The following is an 18871-nucleotide window of genomic DNA, read 5'->3' as shown; positions in this document are numbered from 1 at the left end:
ATAAATGCAGTAAGTTATTTGACTACTACATTATGTATGCTGTTGTATATATTTATAAATACATTATGTTAAATAATTAAATAAACTAGCGAAATAGAGAGCATAGTGAGTGCGTTGCTTTCACTCTCGACCTTGACTACGTAATTATGATCGTGTGTGCGCATACGCAGATAGACGGTTACCAAGTGTTTGGCATTAATCCGGACAGTCTATTTTTTGTATAATGTATAATATTAAACAGACATATCACTTTCAAAGTTTCCAAAAACTTTACAAAATAGCTATTTTCAGAGCGATCGTAATTTTTATTTGTTTTGTCAAATCGATCAAATAAACTATAACCCTCGAGAATTATGAGTAAGACCTATGTTTTAATTATTGGATAACTTCACTGATGTTTTAATTGCTTTTACTCGTAAGATTGTTATCAATGTTGCTTACGTTTTCAAAGTCCGTTTTTAATTCAGTGTTTCTGGTAACCCCAGAAACCGTACATATGTTACAAATACGAATTGTTGTTTTCGAATTTCACCAATTTACTTTCTTTGTATTGTTCAGGTGAAATTCTGGACTTACAAATAATAATGATATTTGCATAATGCATATAAAATTGCAAATCTAGAAGCTGATTCATACGATGGAGAAAAGAGCAAACCAGACAGATAAGACATAAAGTAAAAACTAGAAAGCTCGGGTATGTAATCATTACATAGTGCCTATGTATGCTTCGACCTTTAAAATTACGCAACGGATTTTGATGCGGTTTTTATAGTAAATAGAGTGATTCCAGAGGAAGGAATTTTTTTGAATTAAATACATGGACAATATAAAAAAGAAAAACTGATAATTTTATAAGTTTCCAATGTGATGACGTAAATAAACAAATTCTGTTGTATATTTAGTATCAGCATTAAACCCTTGTAAAGCCGGGGTGAATCGCTCGTAAATAAATAAATACACCACACATTCACACATACGTACAAATACACATTAAGATATTATCACTTGCTAGTAATTAAGCTTCTTTGGAGTTTTAGCCACTGGCTATCAAATTTTACTAATAACGGAAATAATAATTATATTGAAAGACTTACCTCTTAATATAGAGACCTTGATTTCATCCTGGCAAAGGGTGATAACTCGTTCTATTTTTTGTGGTGCGGTGGGCGGGTTGCGACATCTCGTCTCCTGTCGACAAAAAAAAGACACAAAATTAGAACTGAACCAAACCATGTTACAAAAGAGGTCGTATAATGTCTTTTTGAGCTATTGTATTCATTTTTATATATCTTATTATAGATGAAAAATAGTTTCCTTCAATTAAGTTCGAAATGCTGGATTTGAACGGATTCCAATGAAAGGCACAGAAAGTCGATTATGTCGTACTTACGAAGTATACTATTCCACTTATTTTTATTTTTAGTTATTCATAATATATAATACTTGGTGGTAGGGCTTTGTGCAAGCCCGCCTGGGTAGCTACCACCCACTCATTAGTTATTCTACCGCTTAACAACAGTACGCAGTATTGTTGTGTTCCGGTTTGAAGGGTGAGTGAGCCAGTGTAACTACAGGCACATTAAGGGACATAACATCTTAGTTCCCAAGGTTGGTGGCGCATTGACGATGTAAGGAATAGTTAATATTTCTTACAGCGTCATTGTCTATGGGTGATGGTGACCATTTACCATCAGGTTGCTCATATGCTCGTCCGCCAACCTATTCCATAAAATAAAAAAAAATAAAAAAATTTAATAATTGTTTGTGGCCAATCGCTAAGACAATCACAAATGCAGTTGTATTCCTTTTCTATCAAACACCGATGGGACAGTAAAACAAGAAGAATAGTAGAGAAGAGATATCACGACCAAAGGCTTACTGATATCTTAAGCGCGGACAGTTTCTTAACTTCTTTGCTCACAGAAAATTTAAATAAATCTGAATTGGGTCAGCAATTATGCGAGCTAAACCAATGAGACTTAAATTGTAGTAATAATTTTGTGAAATCCCGTTCTAGAATACTGCAAATGTGTACTTCGGTTTGTATTCTTTACACGTGTGAATGTAAGGTCAGAGCAAGGTCTTCAGTGCAGTATTTAGCCCTCTATTTTATCCTATTAGTATTTCATGAATGTAGTGATCTTTTGTATGTGTTAAATTGCATAAATACTAACAAAATGTGCAAGAACCTTGACCGTTAATGGTCTAGTAACTCATACGATCACCTCACAATGCATCTCTTCATGGTTGAGTCGCGTTTGACACAAATTAACATATGCCAAATTAAATTGCCTTAGTTCTTTATTTATTTTATGCTCTTTTTTTGTTTATTTTTTTTATGCAGTAATTATTTATAACAGCCTGTTTCTTTTTTAGATGTTTGTTTGTTTTGTTGTTTTATTATAAATGATAAAGCTGATGTAGTTGGGTCCCAAAATAACAAGTTTATGTTTGTGCTTTGATTGACACAATTTGTTGAAAAAAACATGATGTATGAACACACATCACAGTAACAAATGACGATGTGAAAATCAATGTTTCTATTTCATCAAAACTTACAGAATAAAAAGTTATCATTACACACTAAGGAATTAATAGCAGTTAAGTTAAGCTGTAATGTTGTCGATTAATAACTTAAACGTAAGCAATGTACATAAATCATCAAATATTAACTTTATCCTTCTGTACAAGGCCTTTATATCACGACAAACGCTTTGATATGGGAGATTGAACACGGTCAAGCTACAATGGACACTCGTCAATATTTTATTGTGTATTTTGTTACACCTTAACAAAATTAACATGACCTGCTTTATATAGCAATAAACGATTTTTAGGGTTCTGTATAAAACCTGAGGAAAACATTTATCTTTATTATATAGTATTGTTTTTATTGATATGATAATATCTTGAAAGTAGTTGATAAAGGTATAAAGGTATAAAAACTATACTAATATAATATTATAAATGTGTTTAATTATAACTCTATCTGTCTGTCTTTCACTACGCAAACCACTAAACCGAATTTGATGAAATTTGGTATAAAACAAACTTGAGCTCTAAGAAAGGACGAAGGCTACTTTTTTGTCTAACATAACACAAGTGAAGCTCGCGTTACTTATTTATAATTTGTTATTACCCTTCTAGAAAGTATAATAAGATCTAGATATAATAATTCATCGTATTAATTAATATTTTTAAAATTCATACTATTAATTTAATAAATTTAAAAACTTATTTATCTTTTTTTGTATAAATAGAAATATTAAATTTCCCTGGGTAAAATAACTATTTATATTAGTTAACAACACGAAAGGCGTAATAGATATTGATGTTTTAATATATAAATATAAATAATATTAGTATATATGTTACAGTCATAGCTATTATACATAATGACTGGTCATTATATATAATGGCCAAATTCACTAGACAAAGTAATAAATTATCACTTTGTCTGGACATTATTCATAATAACGTGTCAAAGTTAGTCAAAGTAATAAATACGGTCTAGCCGACTTGTTAACCCTCCCTCTCTTCATCTTCAACTTTACGCAAGGAATCAGTTCACTGTCTCTGTTTTTTAAAATAGATACCGTTCCTCAACATGAAGTTGCCATCAGGGAATGTGCAAAAAAAGAGTCACGTCTTGGCGGTCAAGGATTTTAGCATTGCAACTGTACTAGAGAATGCGTTTTAAATAGGTGTAAATATAAAAAGTCAAACCTTATGTGTAACTCAAAATGTCACAAGAGCCTTACTTGTAAGAATAAATAATTATTATGACCTGGTTAATTAATGTCAGTTCGTTTTAAAAACTTTATTATTTTTGTATTTATTGGGTGTTGATCCCTGTTTTTCTATTTATTTTTTGTTTTATAGTGAGCTTTAAATTTAATTTATAAATTAAAGTTAAATAACTTTATAACAATGTAAATTGACGTTAAATTACTATCTTATTTTATTTTAATTTTTTTAATAAATTTTATAATTTTAAACGCATACCTACATGTTTTATTTATTTATTATGTATAATGGCTAGCCATTATACATAATATCCAGATTTATTACTTTGGCTGTAACATATACAAGCAGTTAATTTTAGATTTTATACTTTGATTTTTAGTAGACTAGTTATCGTTCGAGTTTTGGGGGTGAAAGTAAATGACCTTGAGCTTGCTTCATACAAATTCCATTAAGTCAGACCAGGTAGAATAAGAGATGAAGTTAGTATTTTTCATTTTAAAATAAATACAGGCAATTGTTACTTTAATGAGGCAACATCATTATTTTTTTATGAGTTCATACTGATAAAAAATATGTATCTCAATATTATCTGATCCTATTGCACTATATGAAAACAAAGGTGTTTCTCATGCTGATTAGTAAACAGAATACAAGTTGCTTGCTAATTATAGTAGAGTTGCCATTAACATAAAATTACTATTCATGGAAAGCAACATATGCCAGCAATATAATGTTTACTGTTTACAGTAGGTCAAATTTAAATAACAATTCAGTAGAGAGTAACCCGGTAATCCTTGGTTTGTCGTTATTGAAAAGTCATTTTAGTTACAAATAAAATCACAGACTATTAAAGTAGTTTTACAATTACTTATAACATTGGATTTCTCTTATTATTGTAATATTACAATCAGATTCATTTTTGTTATATGTATAGATTAATTAAAAATTAGATGAAATAAACAAATTTTTTTGTTTATTTCAACCAATTAATATGCACTAAAAAGAAAAAAAATTGTATTTCTCCACATATTAATATTCACCTAACATTTTCTTCTCATTAATTTGTAGGTATATACGATCTATAAATTTACCACGCAAGAAGATAAGTAGGCATCTCCCCATTTTAAATCCAAATGAAACGAAAAATATTAAACTAATTAAAAGTCAATTTACGATTATATAATGTAGTTACAATTATTGTTATTTTTGAAGCCGGTGACTGCAACGGGCACGCGGCTCGCGAATCAAGAGAAAAAAGCGATACGAGTCCCTTGATTGACACAGTATATTGTCGTATAAAAGTTAATTTGTAAAAAATATCGCTCTTTAATTATTTTCGTATTATTTTTTGCTAGATATAGTGTAGTGTTTTCTTGGCTGACATCAGCAAACTGGCTTTTATAGAGGGTTTTGTCCAGAAGTGGACGTCTCCCGGCTGAGATGATGACGACAATTAATATGAAATATAACTTGTATATTTGTTTTAAATTGCTGTAATTAGATTGTATACCGTACTTATTTTAAATAACTTAGATTAAATATGCCAATAATACGACTTTCACGACAAATATCATTTGATCTCATTCGATACAAGTATGTGGGACACGATGTAGAGTTAATGCATGTGTATCGAACACTCCGGTGAAAGTGGCTTATAAATAAAATATTTAGAACATTTTCTTAAATGCCAATCATTTTTATAAAATCATAATTTACAATAAAACTCCGTTTATGAGAACTTTTGATTGGAAAACTCTTTTGGATGCAATAATTGAATACGGAGCGATAATCAAATTAGCGTTACCTCTATTAAAATTTTATTAATGAAGAATTTAGACAGGAAATTAGAGAATTATATTAACCGCTTTTAAAAAAAGCTTATCTGTCTATAAATATACATTTATTGAAATTGAAGCTGTGAATCCACATTTTCGTTGAAATGCGTTCAAAATAATAACTGTACTTTGATTACTGAAAACAAATGAATACTGAGGTAATTAGTCGGTAAATTAGGCATATAATTTGGCGTTTGTTTTATACTTAATGTAATCTTTAAAATTAATGACAATACAAAGGTCCCACTAACAGCCTATTTCACTAACGTATGTTTATTATCTTGATTCTGCTTGAGACGCTTGACTGCGCTATGTACGATTATTTTATCGACTACTAAGACAAAAAACTTCTTATCATCCTTCCAATTGTTTCAATTTAGTAATAAGCATTCCTGGCTTGCCGTTAAGTAACATATTTAAAAATCTGTGACACTTGGCATTTATAGTTATAATATTCTCAAATATCATGTCAAGGCTCGTTTAAAATATTAAAGCAATTGTTTTATTAGAGCCCTTTGTGTAATTAAAGTCTGCAGACTGCGGTTATGATAACTGATACCATAGATACCTTATCTTACATAATATAATTAAACTACAACAGGGCCGGCGCCTAAGTGGATTTCAGTAAAGATATTATATTATTTGTGAACGTAAAAATATAAATGAATATTTTTTTTGTCTATAATTATTGTCTTCATTGCTATTATTAATAGAATAATAGTAGTAGATATTATAATGAATTTGGTGATAAGGCATAACGTAAGCGTAACGTATGGGTTGGTACCACTAAATCAAGACATTTTTTTCCGAAATAAGGAAATAAAAAATTTACTTATGAGGTTTTCAAGAGTTACTATTTGAAGGGATTGAGCACTTTCACATCTTTGATTTCAAGGTGGCTTATTGTCAATATATAGAATTATTAATATTATTTTAAAAAGCTGAGAATATAGTCGGTGGTTATCAATAATAAGAATATGGTTAATTTTAATATGTACCACACCATTAGGATTTACATGTGGCAGAATATCATCCGACACTTATAATTTTTGTCATCATGTTGTCTTTGAACGTAATATTTATTAGAATCAGAAATTAAGTTCGTAAAAAGAAGTGTAATTTGACCGCAATTCAAATCGCTATCTTTTGTTGAGATCCCTGCATTCTATCAACTGGACCATCTCAGCTTTCCGTGATTATTTACAAGAAAGCAATATTTATTAATATTAGTTTGGAAAAGTAGAACAGGAGATATGATTCTAGACTAACCATAGTTAAAACAGAAAAAGCTTTATACGATTTTGATTAAATATACTAAATATTTTCTATTCCCAGTAGATCAAATGTATTTATTGTGCAAGGAATAGCCTGTTTATAGGAATAGGAATAAAATGTTATGTTTTAAGTTATTATACAAAATTTTAAATTTCACGTATTGTACCTACAGCATCTCTTTTTAATTTTATAGAGTTATTTAAATCTTTAAATTAAATAAATATAATATATAATATACAACAAATAAACAACTAACTATAACATTATTAGGTGTAAATGTGTGTCAGCAGGTAAGTTCGATACGATGTCAAACGGAATCTCGTATAATTTAATCTTACATCTCGTATTCAAACTGCGTCAAAGTAACAACTCAACGACTCAACTTATCCTATGTCATTTAACGATTACAAGCTGGCTGTTATATAAGGCCGTGCAATCTTAGGCAACCGAACAGCCTTAAGATAATTCCTAATTCGTTTCGGTTTATGCAGTTCTTACGCAACTTCACCTAAGACCAATGGAGCAATGCTGTAGAATTTTAATTATCGTTTTTTACATTACAAATATGTTACTTATAAATTAATATCCATAACGATTATATACGCTGTTAATCAATAAATATTATATGTATTTTTTCGTCGGCCTTGAATAGTTTTAAAAGGTACTTTAATGGTCTAAATGAAACATTATTCGGAAGATGTTATTAGTTAAAAAAAGCTTGACATGTCGAGTAAACTAGAAAAGACACAACATCACATACATATAACTAGAAAAGAGATTCAACTGCCTACCTATTCTAAGAGTAAAATGATACGATATTGCACTATTGGTTTTTTTTGCATGTATCATTTATGAGTTACAATTATTATACTCGTAGTTATTGTCGCATATCACATTGTGACATATTATAGGTTCTGCGGTGATGATTTTGTTCTTAAACAATAAGTATAATTCCCTACTTTAAATGTTAAATATAAATATTGATAATTAATTAAATATAGAACTTAAGTGGCTTATATCAGAATCCATTCACTCGACACCGAATTCGGCAAAGTACAAGGTTATTATGAATATTTTTTGTATATTTCTCTATAATCCTGAGAGAGATATATTGTGCCGTTAGTTGTATCGAATACATTATTTCCTATTCCACTGAACTAAAAAAAAAACTTAAGCAACATTTACATTAGTAGACTAATTGCTAGATTGTGCTGACACACTTTAATCCAGGCTAACCAGACTACTTTATTTAATGCACAGTATATAGCTTTTAAGAGATAAGTTTTGTATTTTAACATTTTTAATAATATTATTTTTATAGGACCCGAGGCGGCGCAATTGCTGCAACCTGTAAATTTTAACCGACTATTGCAGGAACTAACCTAATTGAGTTAATTTAGTTAACCTAGCAAACACCATTGAGTTTTTATGTGATTATTTATGCATGTGTCTCATACCATCTCGTGCTCATTAGTTAAAGAAAATATCGTTATTAATTATCGTAAGTAGGCACTTGTTGCTTGTAATTTAATTTTACTATAATGTAAAAAGTTAATAAATAACTTTAATGTATTTTTGTATTAAGGCTTTTTTTATTTTCCAAAAACTTTAGGTTCCTTGTCTCTTTTAGTTTCCTTTTTGTTATTTACGTAAGTAATCTATATTGATTCTGTTCATTTATATTATTAAAGTAATTAATTGTATGTATAAGCGTTGTACCTTTTGTACGACTATTCTTGTAATACGCCGTTATGTTGGTACCACCTTTTGTCTATAAGTCTTTTTAAAGTTATTATCTTAAGCTAACATTTGTTTAATATGACGATAGTTGTCACATTTGAGTCATAAGCAGTGGGCGCAACCTTGCCGAGTCATTTATAGATGTACCGCCTTTATAAGGTATTGTGTGGGTCGGTGACGCTAAAGGCTTTATCCGCTATTTCTGTTAAACATCCAAATATATTTTCGGATATTTTAATTATAGAATCAGAATTGGAAAAAGTCTGGGAAATTAATCTTTGATTGAAATATTCTAACTTAAAATAAGTTTCATGTGTTTGCAGCTAGTTTGGACTCCTGTTTTATTCGAAAATAAGTAGTACTACTGGTTGCTTTTAGTTTTTAGTGATCATAATATTATTTTAAGGATACAGACATCAAAGTGCAACACAGTAAAATGTTGTTTTTATATTTTTTACTTTACTTGTCTCCATGTATACTGTATAGTTTCAAAAATATATTCTCAATGTTCATTAGATAAATGATTACAAAATAAATTCATATGTATGAAGATATATATATTTTTATATTTTATAGTAGTTATGGTTTTCTAACATGACCACGGCGGTCAAACACAAAGGCAAGCAATCTGCGCTGGATAATATTACCTTGAAGAGTACACTTGTTTTTCTCGTTGTCCACTCACTCTCATAGACCAATAGGAACAAGGAACCTATATTTTTTAACTTATCTGATATTCGAACCCAGAATTTTGCAATCGAACAAATTCATTCAACAAATAATTATTATACTATATAATATTTATTAACTGCCCAGCAACAAAAATAATTTTATAACTGCAATAGAAAAATATCGTAAGACGAGGGGACGAAATCAATATTGTACAACTGTAACAAATGTCAACTTTAGCAGGGCGTTGGCAAAGTATTGCGAGTTATGCAAGATCTGTATCCGACAGCAAACAGCGATAAGTTTCGTTTTAAAAATACACTGAATAATCATTGACTGAAATTTTTGTGCGATATTTATGCGGACAGGAAAATGAACCACCTAATGGTATGTGACCTCTGCTTATATTCATTTCGCCAATGCACCAACAAACTTCCACCAACCACCCACCTCATATTCTATGAGCTATCCTACCCTACACCGTTGGTTGCCTGAAAGAGAACGCTATGTACCGATAAGGTCGCCAAAATTGTACGCCTGATCTATTAAGGCCAAATCTATGTATTATTTATTTTTATTTTTATGTGTAGTGTACAATAAAGAATACAAACAAGCAAACCTTGGGAGCTAAGATTTCCCTTGTAATTACCTATGTACTGGCTCACTCACCCTTCAAACCAAAACACAACAATACCAGGCATTGCTGCTTTGCGATAGAATATATGACGACTGGGTGGTACCTAGCCAGGTAGACTTGCAAGAGACACACTATTTTATAATATCTATCAGAGAGGGCTGCAATATACTACAATCAACAATAGACTTATAGACAGTGACAGAATACAATTTGCAATTACCGGGGTAACATTGCAAAACTTCCGTCCTTTTTTACCGATAACCGAAACCTAAAATGCAACTGCATAAGTCTTACGTCATAATTTAAAGTTATATCTGCCTCTGAGATATTCTATTATTTATATAATTTGATTGTTTCTTTCTGTGGTTCACCGCTACAAGGAACCTTGTTATCGTTTATGACGACATCGTCTGAAACTTTAGAATACACTGACAGTCGAGTCTTCTCACTGAGTCCAAGAAAAGTGGGATTTTGAGGTGTCTCTTTAGGTAGAATTTATTCGTCATAATACAAATGGTTGTTTCAGAATTGCAGTGACGTAATTAAGTGATAATCAACTGTACCAATTTGTGTTTCGCTGGCGTAATTCATCAATGTTACGATTATACGGTTAGAGCAATTTGAAAAGCAGAAACCGTTCAGATTCTTATTTCATCGGTTATTATCATAACCACTTTTAGTAATAGCTTAACGCTACGATGAACGAGAAAATAATACAAAGAAAATGGGGAGTATCACTTTTTTCTTAAGAATGATTAACATACCTCAACCGCATTGCATAATTCCAAAAATACTGGAGGGCGCAACGCTAAAATAGTTTCTATATTTAATTAGAAAAACCAAAACTAACCATGTTACCCATGGTGTAGTATTAATTTATTTTTTAATACAACAATTATTGTATACTCTGTGCATCTTTTATCCAAAAAAGTACCAAAATGAACAAAATCAAGAACTCAAATATTTTATTGAATTTTATAAAAACAAACGAACACGTTTTACTTTCAATTATCATGATACAACTATTTCTTTTTTTTGCCAGTTGTTCGTTAATGTTAAAGTCAAGTCAGTTTTTCTTACTTCTTGATATATTTTAAGAAAACATAGGTAGTTTAAAAAAAACTACAAATTTTGGTCATTGCATGGCATGGTTGCATTCATACGTGATAATTTCTTACCTATCAAAATATCATCCGCCTGTAAATTGGAGGTAACAAACTTCTTCTTACGTATTGATTCTATCCAATATCCTAAATTTGAAGTGAACTATAGGCTGTTTGGTAAAACTCATATATACTCTTAATTTTAGTCGAAGTTATTTGTACTCTTATAAAAACTTTGAGTTCATTGTACAAACAAAATATTGACCACCTGACAAGTACTAGGTCTCACTAGTAACTTAGCAGTAGTAAAAATAAATAAAATAAAAATAATAACATATCGTATCGATAATATATCCCAATTTTTAAATTGATCCATTTACATAAAATAATAATCTTTATTATATTTATAATATTTAAATACAAACATCTCAATAATGTGACCTTTTTAAAAAAAAATCAGAATAATTAAACGCATGCAAATACCACCATGCCACGAATCTATGTAATATAAATTATTGTAATTTATACTCAAACCATTAAAAATTCTAAATAGTATTAAGTTCTTCTTTTAATATCTACTTTTTGGAATAATTAAATAATACATAGGATAATATAAATACAATATAGCGTATAATGTCGGGTGTGTTAGAACATTCAATACGGAATCAATAAAAAAAGCAATTGTTTTTGACATTTTGATAAAGATTTCTGTTTGGGCTTTGCCATCAACATCAACGCACAATAGTTGATGCAATAGTCTTGTCATGTATTAATTTAGAAAATAAAGTTACCTGAAGACAAAGAACCAAAGGAAGCTGTTCAATAAATAGTATTTAAAAAAAAATTAAAGAAAAGTTATGTCCTATATCGCACCATACCTACTAGGCGTCGAACACATTTTGACACCAAGCATATATAACATTATTTTGTCAGTTAGAATGCGTATAAAATATGTCGTTATTCCTTGTGAAGGAACAATGAAGGAGATCTTAAAGAATTATAAATTATGACTATGATGACTTTTATCGGGAGCAAAATAAAATAATTTTATAATTAATTATCGTCTTTTAATGTAAAATTTTAACCGATTGTGAATAAAGAAGGTTGCTACCAAAGAGTATTTACCAATATTTTCGTGGTTGGTATACTTTTCGCTTGAATCAATTTTAATTTTAATAAAGACTTTGAAGCCGAATAATTTTTTGTTATAATTTTGTATGATTGTTTATAAATTGATCCTACTAGTTAGTATTATAATGTGTGAGAGTAAAAGGTGCTAAATTATAATATCCTCAGAAATGAACTGTCATCAAAGTTCATTGACATTGCTTACGTTTATTAACAAGAATATGTTCTAACATATGTTTGTTTAACTTAAAAATTTATTGGTCATTGGCAGAAAAGAAAACTCAATAAAAACATTAAGTATAATAAAAAAAATATCTAGGAAGAGGAGTTAATTATTACAATATGTTTTGATCACAATTTATCTGTTCTCGTCTTTGTAAAGAAGATAACATTCTTCGTATTAGGCAAAAGTACTTAATACAAAACAAAATTAAGAAGGTCACAACAAATTAGCGCACACCATGATGAGTTCACTTTCTCCGTTGTTTCATTTCCACGCACCAGTTCTTGGGGACATTTGATTTTAATCGGTTAATCAGGGCTACCACTATAACCATAGTTGAATATATTTATTACAGTTTTCTTTCATATATGTTATTGTGAATTGATATTTTTATGGTGACAGTTTCAACCCTATTTTATCTGTCACTGTGTGTGTAGTACCGGTCGTGCGCATGAGTTATTTAATAGCCCTGACATGTGTTATGCGGCAAACCTTATAAAAACTTTTCTTTAAAGATTTTTATTTCGTCCTTTAAAACTTAATTATAGTGAACTACTTCTACCTATTAGACCTATTAACAATAGATGTGCTCTTAGAACAAAATAACACAATGTTGCTACTTCCGAAAAACTAATCTTGAACCACGATATCGAAATTACACTAGAAAAATATACTACAATCTAGTACAACATTGCTAAGACAAATACACCCTTAGGGATAAGTTAATTAGGAGCTATTTATCCCACTGCTCAAGTGCGTATTGCAATTCCATTGAACAAGTACAGGTTGTCTCAATTTTCTTTCCTGCCGAGTACAAGGCAAATCATTTGGATTATACTAACCTCAGGTTACCTTAGTTTACCTTAACTGTCAAATAAAATCAGTGTACGGCCAAAGGTAACTGCCAAAAATTAAAAATAATACTCACTTCTTCGTAACTTAGCTTTATTAAAATATTTATAATTATTATGCCAATGATTCTACCACAGAACTCGATAGGCTTTCAAAGTACCAAGCAATACTCGAGACCATGAAGTTATTTTAAATTAATTACGATTTATTTTTATTATAATTATATTTTAATTTAATTTCTCAAATTGCCAGTCCCAAGTGACTGACGGTTTGACGGTTTTCAATTAGCTAGCTTAAGCAATAGAGCTTGTAGCACCTTCACATTAAGCTTTGAATGACCTTATCTAATTAGCTAATAGATCTAATACAAAAACTGTGACGTCAATATATGTGAATGAACCCGTATTAGTTTCTAGTCGGTACTAACAAAACTCCTGCATGTATTGTCGATTAACGAGTACACTCTATGTTAAATTCAACACAATGGTGACAACTCGAAAACGTTTAAAATATTTCTTTAGACTTTTATTTAAAAATTTTGCTTTTGACAAAGATTCCACTGATAGTTAGTTACTTGCTGCGTTTAAAATTAGTTTTAAATATTGTAAAACTTGTATTTAAGCTGTGTATAAAAACTAGTATAATATGCAATTATAATTTATTTTGTATTATTGATTTTTTTTTCTTCAATATTATAAATATAATATTTTTAACAAGAAACAATTATGTACCGAAAATCGATACAGCAAAAGCTGGTTTGGCATTCGGCGCTGATCTAAAAATTTAAACAAACTTGTGCGTAAATAACAACTTGCTCTATAAAGAGCATAGAAATTACTAATAGTATGAGTAGGTAAATTGTTAGCGTTGTATAATTACATATAGGCACTACATGTTTTCTAATTTCAAAAACTTATTTATTAAGTCTTAATTATTACAACATTTTTTAATAAAATGTATTTGCAACATGTGTTATTATCATTATGCATTTAATAACATAAGGTACGAATGTCCTCATCATTGTATTTCGGCGTAACTCTAAGAGACGCCTACTTTGCAGGAGGTTTAAACTATCACTTACGTATGCTCGTATGTGCGCGTAAAGCACTTGATATAGAGTCGTTTTTAATTTAGTTCTAAATCCATTGAGTTAACTTAACAGGTCTCTATTGAAAATTATAATATAAATGAATTTGCTATTTCGCTACGATTATACAATAAAATAATTTTAAAAGATTTATATTGAATTTCCTCTCGTCTATTATTGATCTGTTTTGCGTCATTTAATGATAATAACATTATAGAAAATATATATTGCATCTTAGCATGTGCCACTATGAGATGTTCAATTTGATAATGCACAGCCTTTTATTCTAGGACCTGAATGTGTTTTGTTAAATTAGTTGTTTACAATACAGCATGCAATTATTGTATACATGGTTTGTAGTCTTACATTGCATGGTTTTTATATGTTATTAAAATGCAATATGCAAGCATTTGAATCTTAAATACGTAAACTCATATCCGATTAAATCATAATAGATCGTTACTGTGACTTGCTGTGACTCAAGAAACAGTCACACGCTTTCAAGGTTGACAAGAAACTGGAGCAGTTATGTGTAGAACAAGTTGTTATTGATTTCGGAAAGATATATTTTTTTTTTTACAAATTACATTTGCAATAATTATTTTTATATGTAAAACGTATTTAAGTATTTTTAAAATATTACCAAATTTACATGTATCTAACATGTAATCACACCAGAATATTTTTTTTATTTCAGAAAGCATAATTCGGACTTTTTGTTATATATTTTTTTTTTTTCATAAAACTAACTACTTACAGTTTCAGCCGATATAGCACTATCACTCAATGGAAAACTGAAAACATAAAGGCACCACAAAAGCGCACTAACTTTACGATACATTTTTTATTCCCACAGACACAAAATTAATTTGAAAAGTTATTTATACACGATAGTTAATTTAAATATAGAACGAATATTTATTTACTGCGACGTGAGGCGAAAGGCGCGCGACCGAACGCAATATGGAACTTGGTTGTAAGTGCGCTGATTTTTGAAAGGCCCGCGTAGGAGGGTTTCGCGCCTATTTCAAACTGTCATACTGCGTTCTGTTTTTGCTATAGATACTTTCATATGATAGAGAATTATTTTTTTACGAATAAAAATAAATAAATTAAAAGATAAAAATATTACTTATTTTATCGGTTAGTATATAATTATAATAATTATATAATTGTCATATTTAACTTTAATTTTTAATTATTTAATAATTTGTGTTAAAAAATGTTGGTCTAAAAAAATAAAATAAAATGCAACGTCATGTAACATATTAATATAGATATTATTGAGTCGGTGTACACTTAGATCTACTTAGATGAAGGAAATCTATAGATTTCTAGTGTTCCTATTAACAGATACAATACATGAAACAAAAACTAGTTCGAGCGCGAAAGTTGACTTGACAATTGTGTTATGGATTGTTAAGATAGATTCACATTATATTGTTTTAAAACTTTTTATTGAATTAAAGTTTCATTTGGATTTCAAAGCATTTAAGAAATTGTAATAATACTACCGAGAAATATAACTAATAATGCTTTAAAATTTAGATGATAATTCTAAGTTGACATTTTTAATATTTACTGATTTTGCAGTGTGTATTGTAGTGTATTGCAACGTAAAGTAGTTTCTCTAATTTTTTGATACTTTTTTTTTCATATCGATGATGTCAGTTTTGAAAGTTACAATTAAATATATTATTTATCTTAACCATCGATGTTATAAACATTAAAATTAATATAAAGTACTATAATTTATTTTTAAGATACATTGTTAGCAAAAGAAGTAGTCCTTGAACATAGTATATGCGGATAATGTCAATTTCATTATACTTCAAATGATTATGTTTTTGATTTTCTCAGATCTGTTACAAAATATAATTATAATATACGTTAATTAGCCTTACGAAAACATAATAATGATAAATATCACTATGAAGCAATGTCGGTACTTAAGTAGGACGTATGAGGCATATAAATCTAGATTCTCTCTTGTGAAACGCTTTTTAGTACTTTATGTCTTATATGTGCTAATGATAAGCCATCATAAAAGATATAAATCGTTTTAAATAACGTAATTGTAGCAATATTGTTGTAAATGTTTGACACAGATGAGAAAATTAATCACTTGGAAAATTGTACCACTTTTGAAACACTTTTGAATTTTATAACACACAACAACAGTTTCCAATTCTGGGCAAAGGCCTCCTCTCCCTTTGAGGAGAAGGTTTGGAGTTTATTCCAACACGCTGCTCTAATGCGGGCTGGTGGATTCATATGTGGCAGAATTTCTTTGAAATTAAAAACATGCTGGTTTCTCACGACGTTTTTCCTTCACCACCGAGCTCGAGTACCATGTAAGCTCAAATATCACACACTTATGTATAATGCAATTTAAAGCCGACTTTGAGTAACATGAATTAAATCTCCCTGTGCTGAGCTAAGGCTTGTCCTTTCGAGGTTTGACGCGCATCCGTCATAATGTTTTAATGCCGATTGGTGGATATGGGAAAGTATCAGCCTGTATATATTCCAACAACAGCCTGTAAATTCCCACTGCTGGGCTAAAGGCCTCGTCTCCCTTTGAGGAGAAAGTTTGGAACATATTCCACCACGCTGTTCCATTGCGAGTTGGTAGAATACACATGTGGCAGAATTTGCAGGTTTCCTCACAATTTTTTCCTTCACCGCTGAGCACGAGATGAATTATAAAGACAAATTAAGCACATGAAACAGCGATGCTTGCCTGGGTTTGAACCCGCAATCATCGGTTAAGATGCACGCGTTCTAACCACTGGGCCATCTCGACTTAATATATATGTATGTATTCCACTGCTGGGCTAAGGCCTTTTCTCCATTTGATAAGGACTTTAAAGCTTATTACTATCAAAGATCATTAAATTTACTATTAATTATGAAAAATGCTGTTTAATTATTATAGACATACATTAAATAAGCTAAATCGCTGCGGAAAAAGCTGAAGCCAAAAAAATAACTAAATATTCGTGTATTATGTCTAATTACTTTTTTGTTCCATTTGCTGTCGAAACGCTTGGCCCTTGGAGTAGTGGTGCAAAAAGCTTCATCAAAAGTATAACACCTCGCCTCATTGCCTCCACTGGTGACAGGAGGGCTGGTTCGTTTTTTGCCCAGAGGATCGGAATTGCGATTCAACGGGGAAATGCTGCTAGCATTCTTGCCACCATTCCACGCGGTCAAGATTTATACAGTAACTAGTTTTAGTTCGTATTTGTATATATATATTTAAGCATTTAATGTTGTTAATTCTTATGTTAATAAACTGTTATCTAAATTTCAGCATATTATTACAATTTTTAGTAGCGATAATATTGTATGTATTGTATAAAAAAATAAGCTAAACTTATACATAAACGTTCCAATTATAAACCAAACATTCTAAATTATAAAATCAAAATAAATATAAATTTTAATGTTGGTGTGAAAAGTTACTGAAATCAAGTAATTACTTAATAAAATTCAAGATGTACCTACGATTGTATAATTTATTTATACCATCGTCATTAAAATCACTAAAGTTTTATAACTCATATCATATTTTTTACTCATTAAAGACTTTATACAGATTATAAATAAAAACACAATTAATATGATATAATTAATATTATTTATTATCGTCATTCTTCGGTTCTAATTTCAAATTTGCTCCACGGAAATTAACCTTAGATTCTTGTCTGTTGCGTTTATCGGTTATTTTTATAAGCGATTTGTTGGATGGTCCAATGTCCTTTAGTACTTGAACGGACATGATTCGACGTTGGGATGTTAATGTAGAACGCCTATCGTTATAATACTCCTCTATCTCTTGTAGTGTCAAATCTCTTGTCTCTGGTAAGTAAAAGTATAAGAATATGCAGCCTAAGAAAAAAGAACTATTATTAGAACAGAGTTACTTTTAAGTTCAGTATAAAAAAATGCAGTGAAGCTAAATCAAGTGACTTTTTATTTTAAAATTGTATTGTATACATATTAATTTTGAGATGAATCTAAGGCTAACATTATCTATATTAAAAAATTATATACGATATGCTGTCTTTACTAATAAACTCTAAAATTATATAAACAAAAGCCAAAACGACTTTGATAATCAAATTTTCAAAATCAAAACTTGCAAATTTCGTTCAACTCATTATAAGAACACATTTTCCATATGTGTAATCAACGAACTAATAAATGTATACACAAATTTTCATCCCCTACTTAACACTAAGCGAAATTTTATTTCTTAAAGAGCTTCACTACGTTCCATGAAGAATTATTTTGCAAAATGTCATCCTGTTAGACCTACAAGTTTACTCTAGATCTACGCTAAAACATAAATAGAGGACCGTAATTACTTAACTTTTGGAATGAAATGAAGTAATAAAACAAATTTAAATAACCTATTGAAGAAGAAACGCCGAAAGCGAGAATCGTGTTCGCAAAACCAATATAGTCTCTCACATAGGGGTAACAAATGTTTGACGTGAAAATAAATAAATTTAAATTTGATATTGATATCCCTCCAAGTAATCCTCTTACCTATGAAAAATACATTAA

At 29.8% G+C, this 18871-nt stretch overlaps 1 protein-coding gene across 1 annotated transcript in view; it reads right to left on the bottom strand.

The window, feature by feature from the left end:
• The window catches only part of LOC124530643 (general odorant-binding protein 70), a 35390-nt gene extending 20083 nt beyond the window's left edge, over window positions 1-15307 (bottom strand). The window contains exons 1-2 of the mRNA XM_047104878.1: window positions 15054-15307; window positions 1095-1188 (exon numbers count right to left, since the gene is read on the bottom strand). Coding sequence (XP_046960834.1) covers window positions 1095-1188; window positions 15054-15137 — 178 coding nt within the window. The 5' untranslated portion in view covers window positions 15138-15307. The remainder of the gene's footprint in view (window positions 1-1094; window positions 1189-15053) is intronic.
• Window positions 15308-18871: the final 3564 nt, after the last annotated feature.

Source organism: Vanessa cardui, chromosome 6, assembly GCF_905220365.1.
Source record: "Vanessa cardui chromosome 6, ilVanCard2.1, whole genome shotgun sequence".
Classification (NCBI taxonomy): Eukaryota; Metazoa; Arthropoda; class Insecta; order Lepidoptera; family Nymphalidae; genus Vanessa; species Vanessa cardui.
The sequence above is the reverse complement of the archived record's forward strand: the minus strand, read 5'-3'. Positions and strand labels throughout refer to the sequence as shown.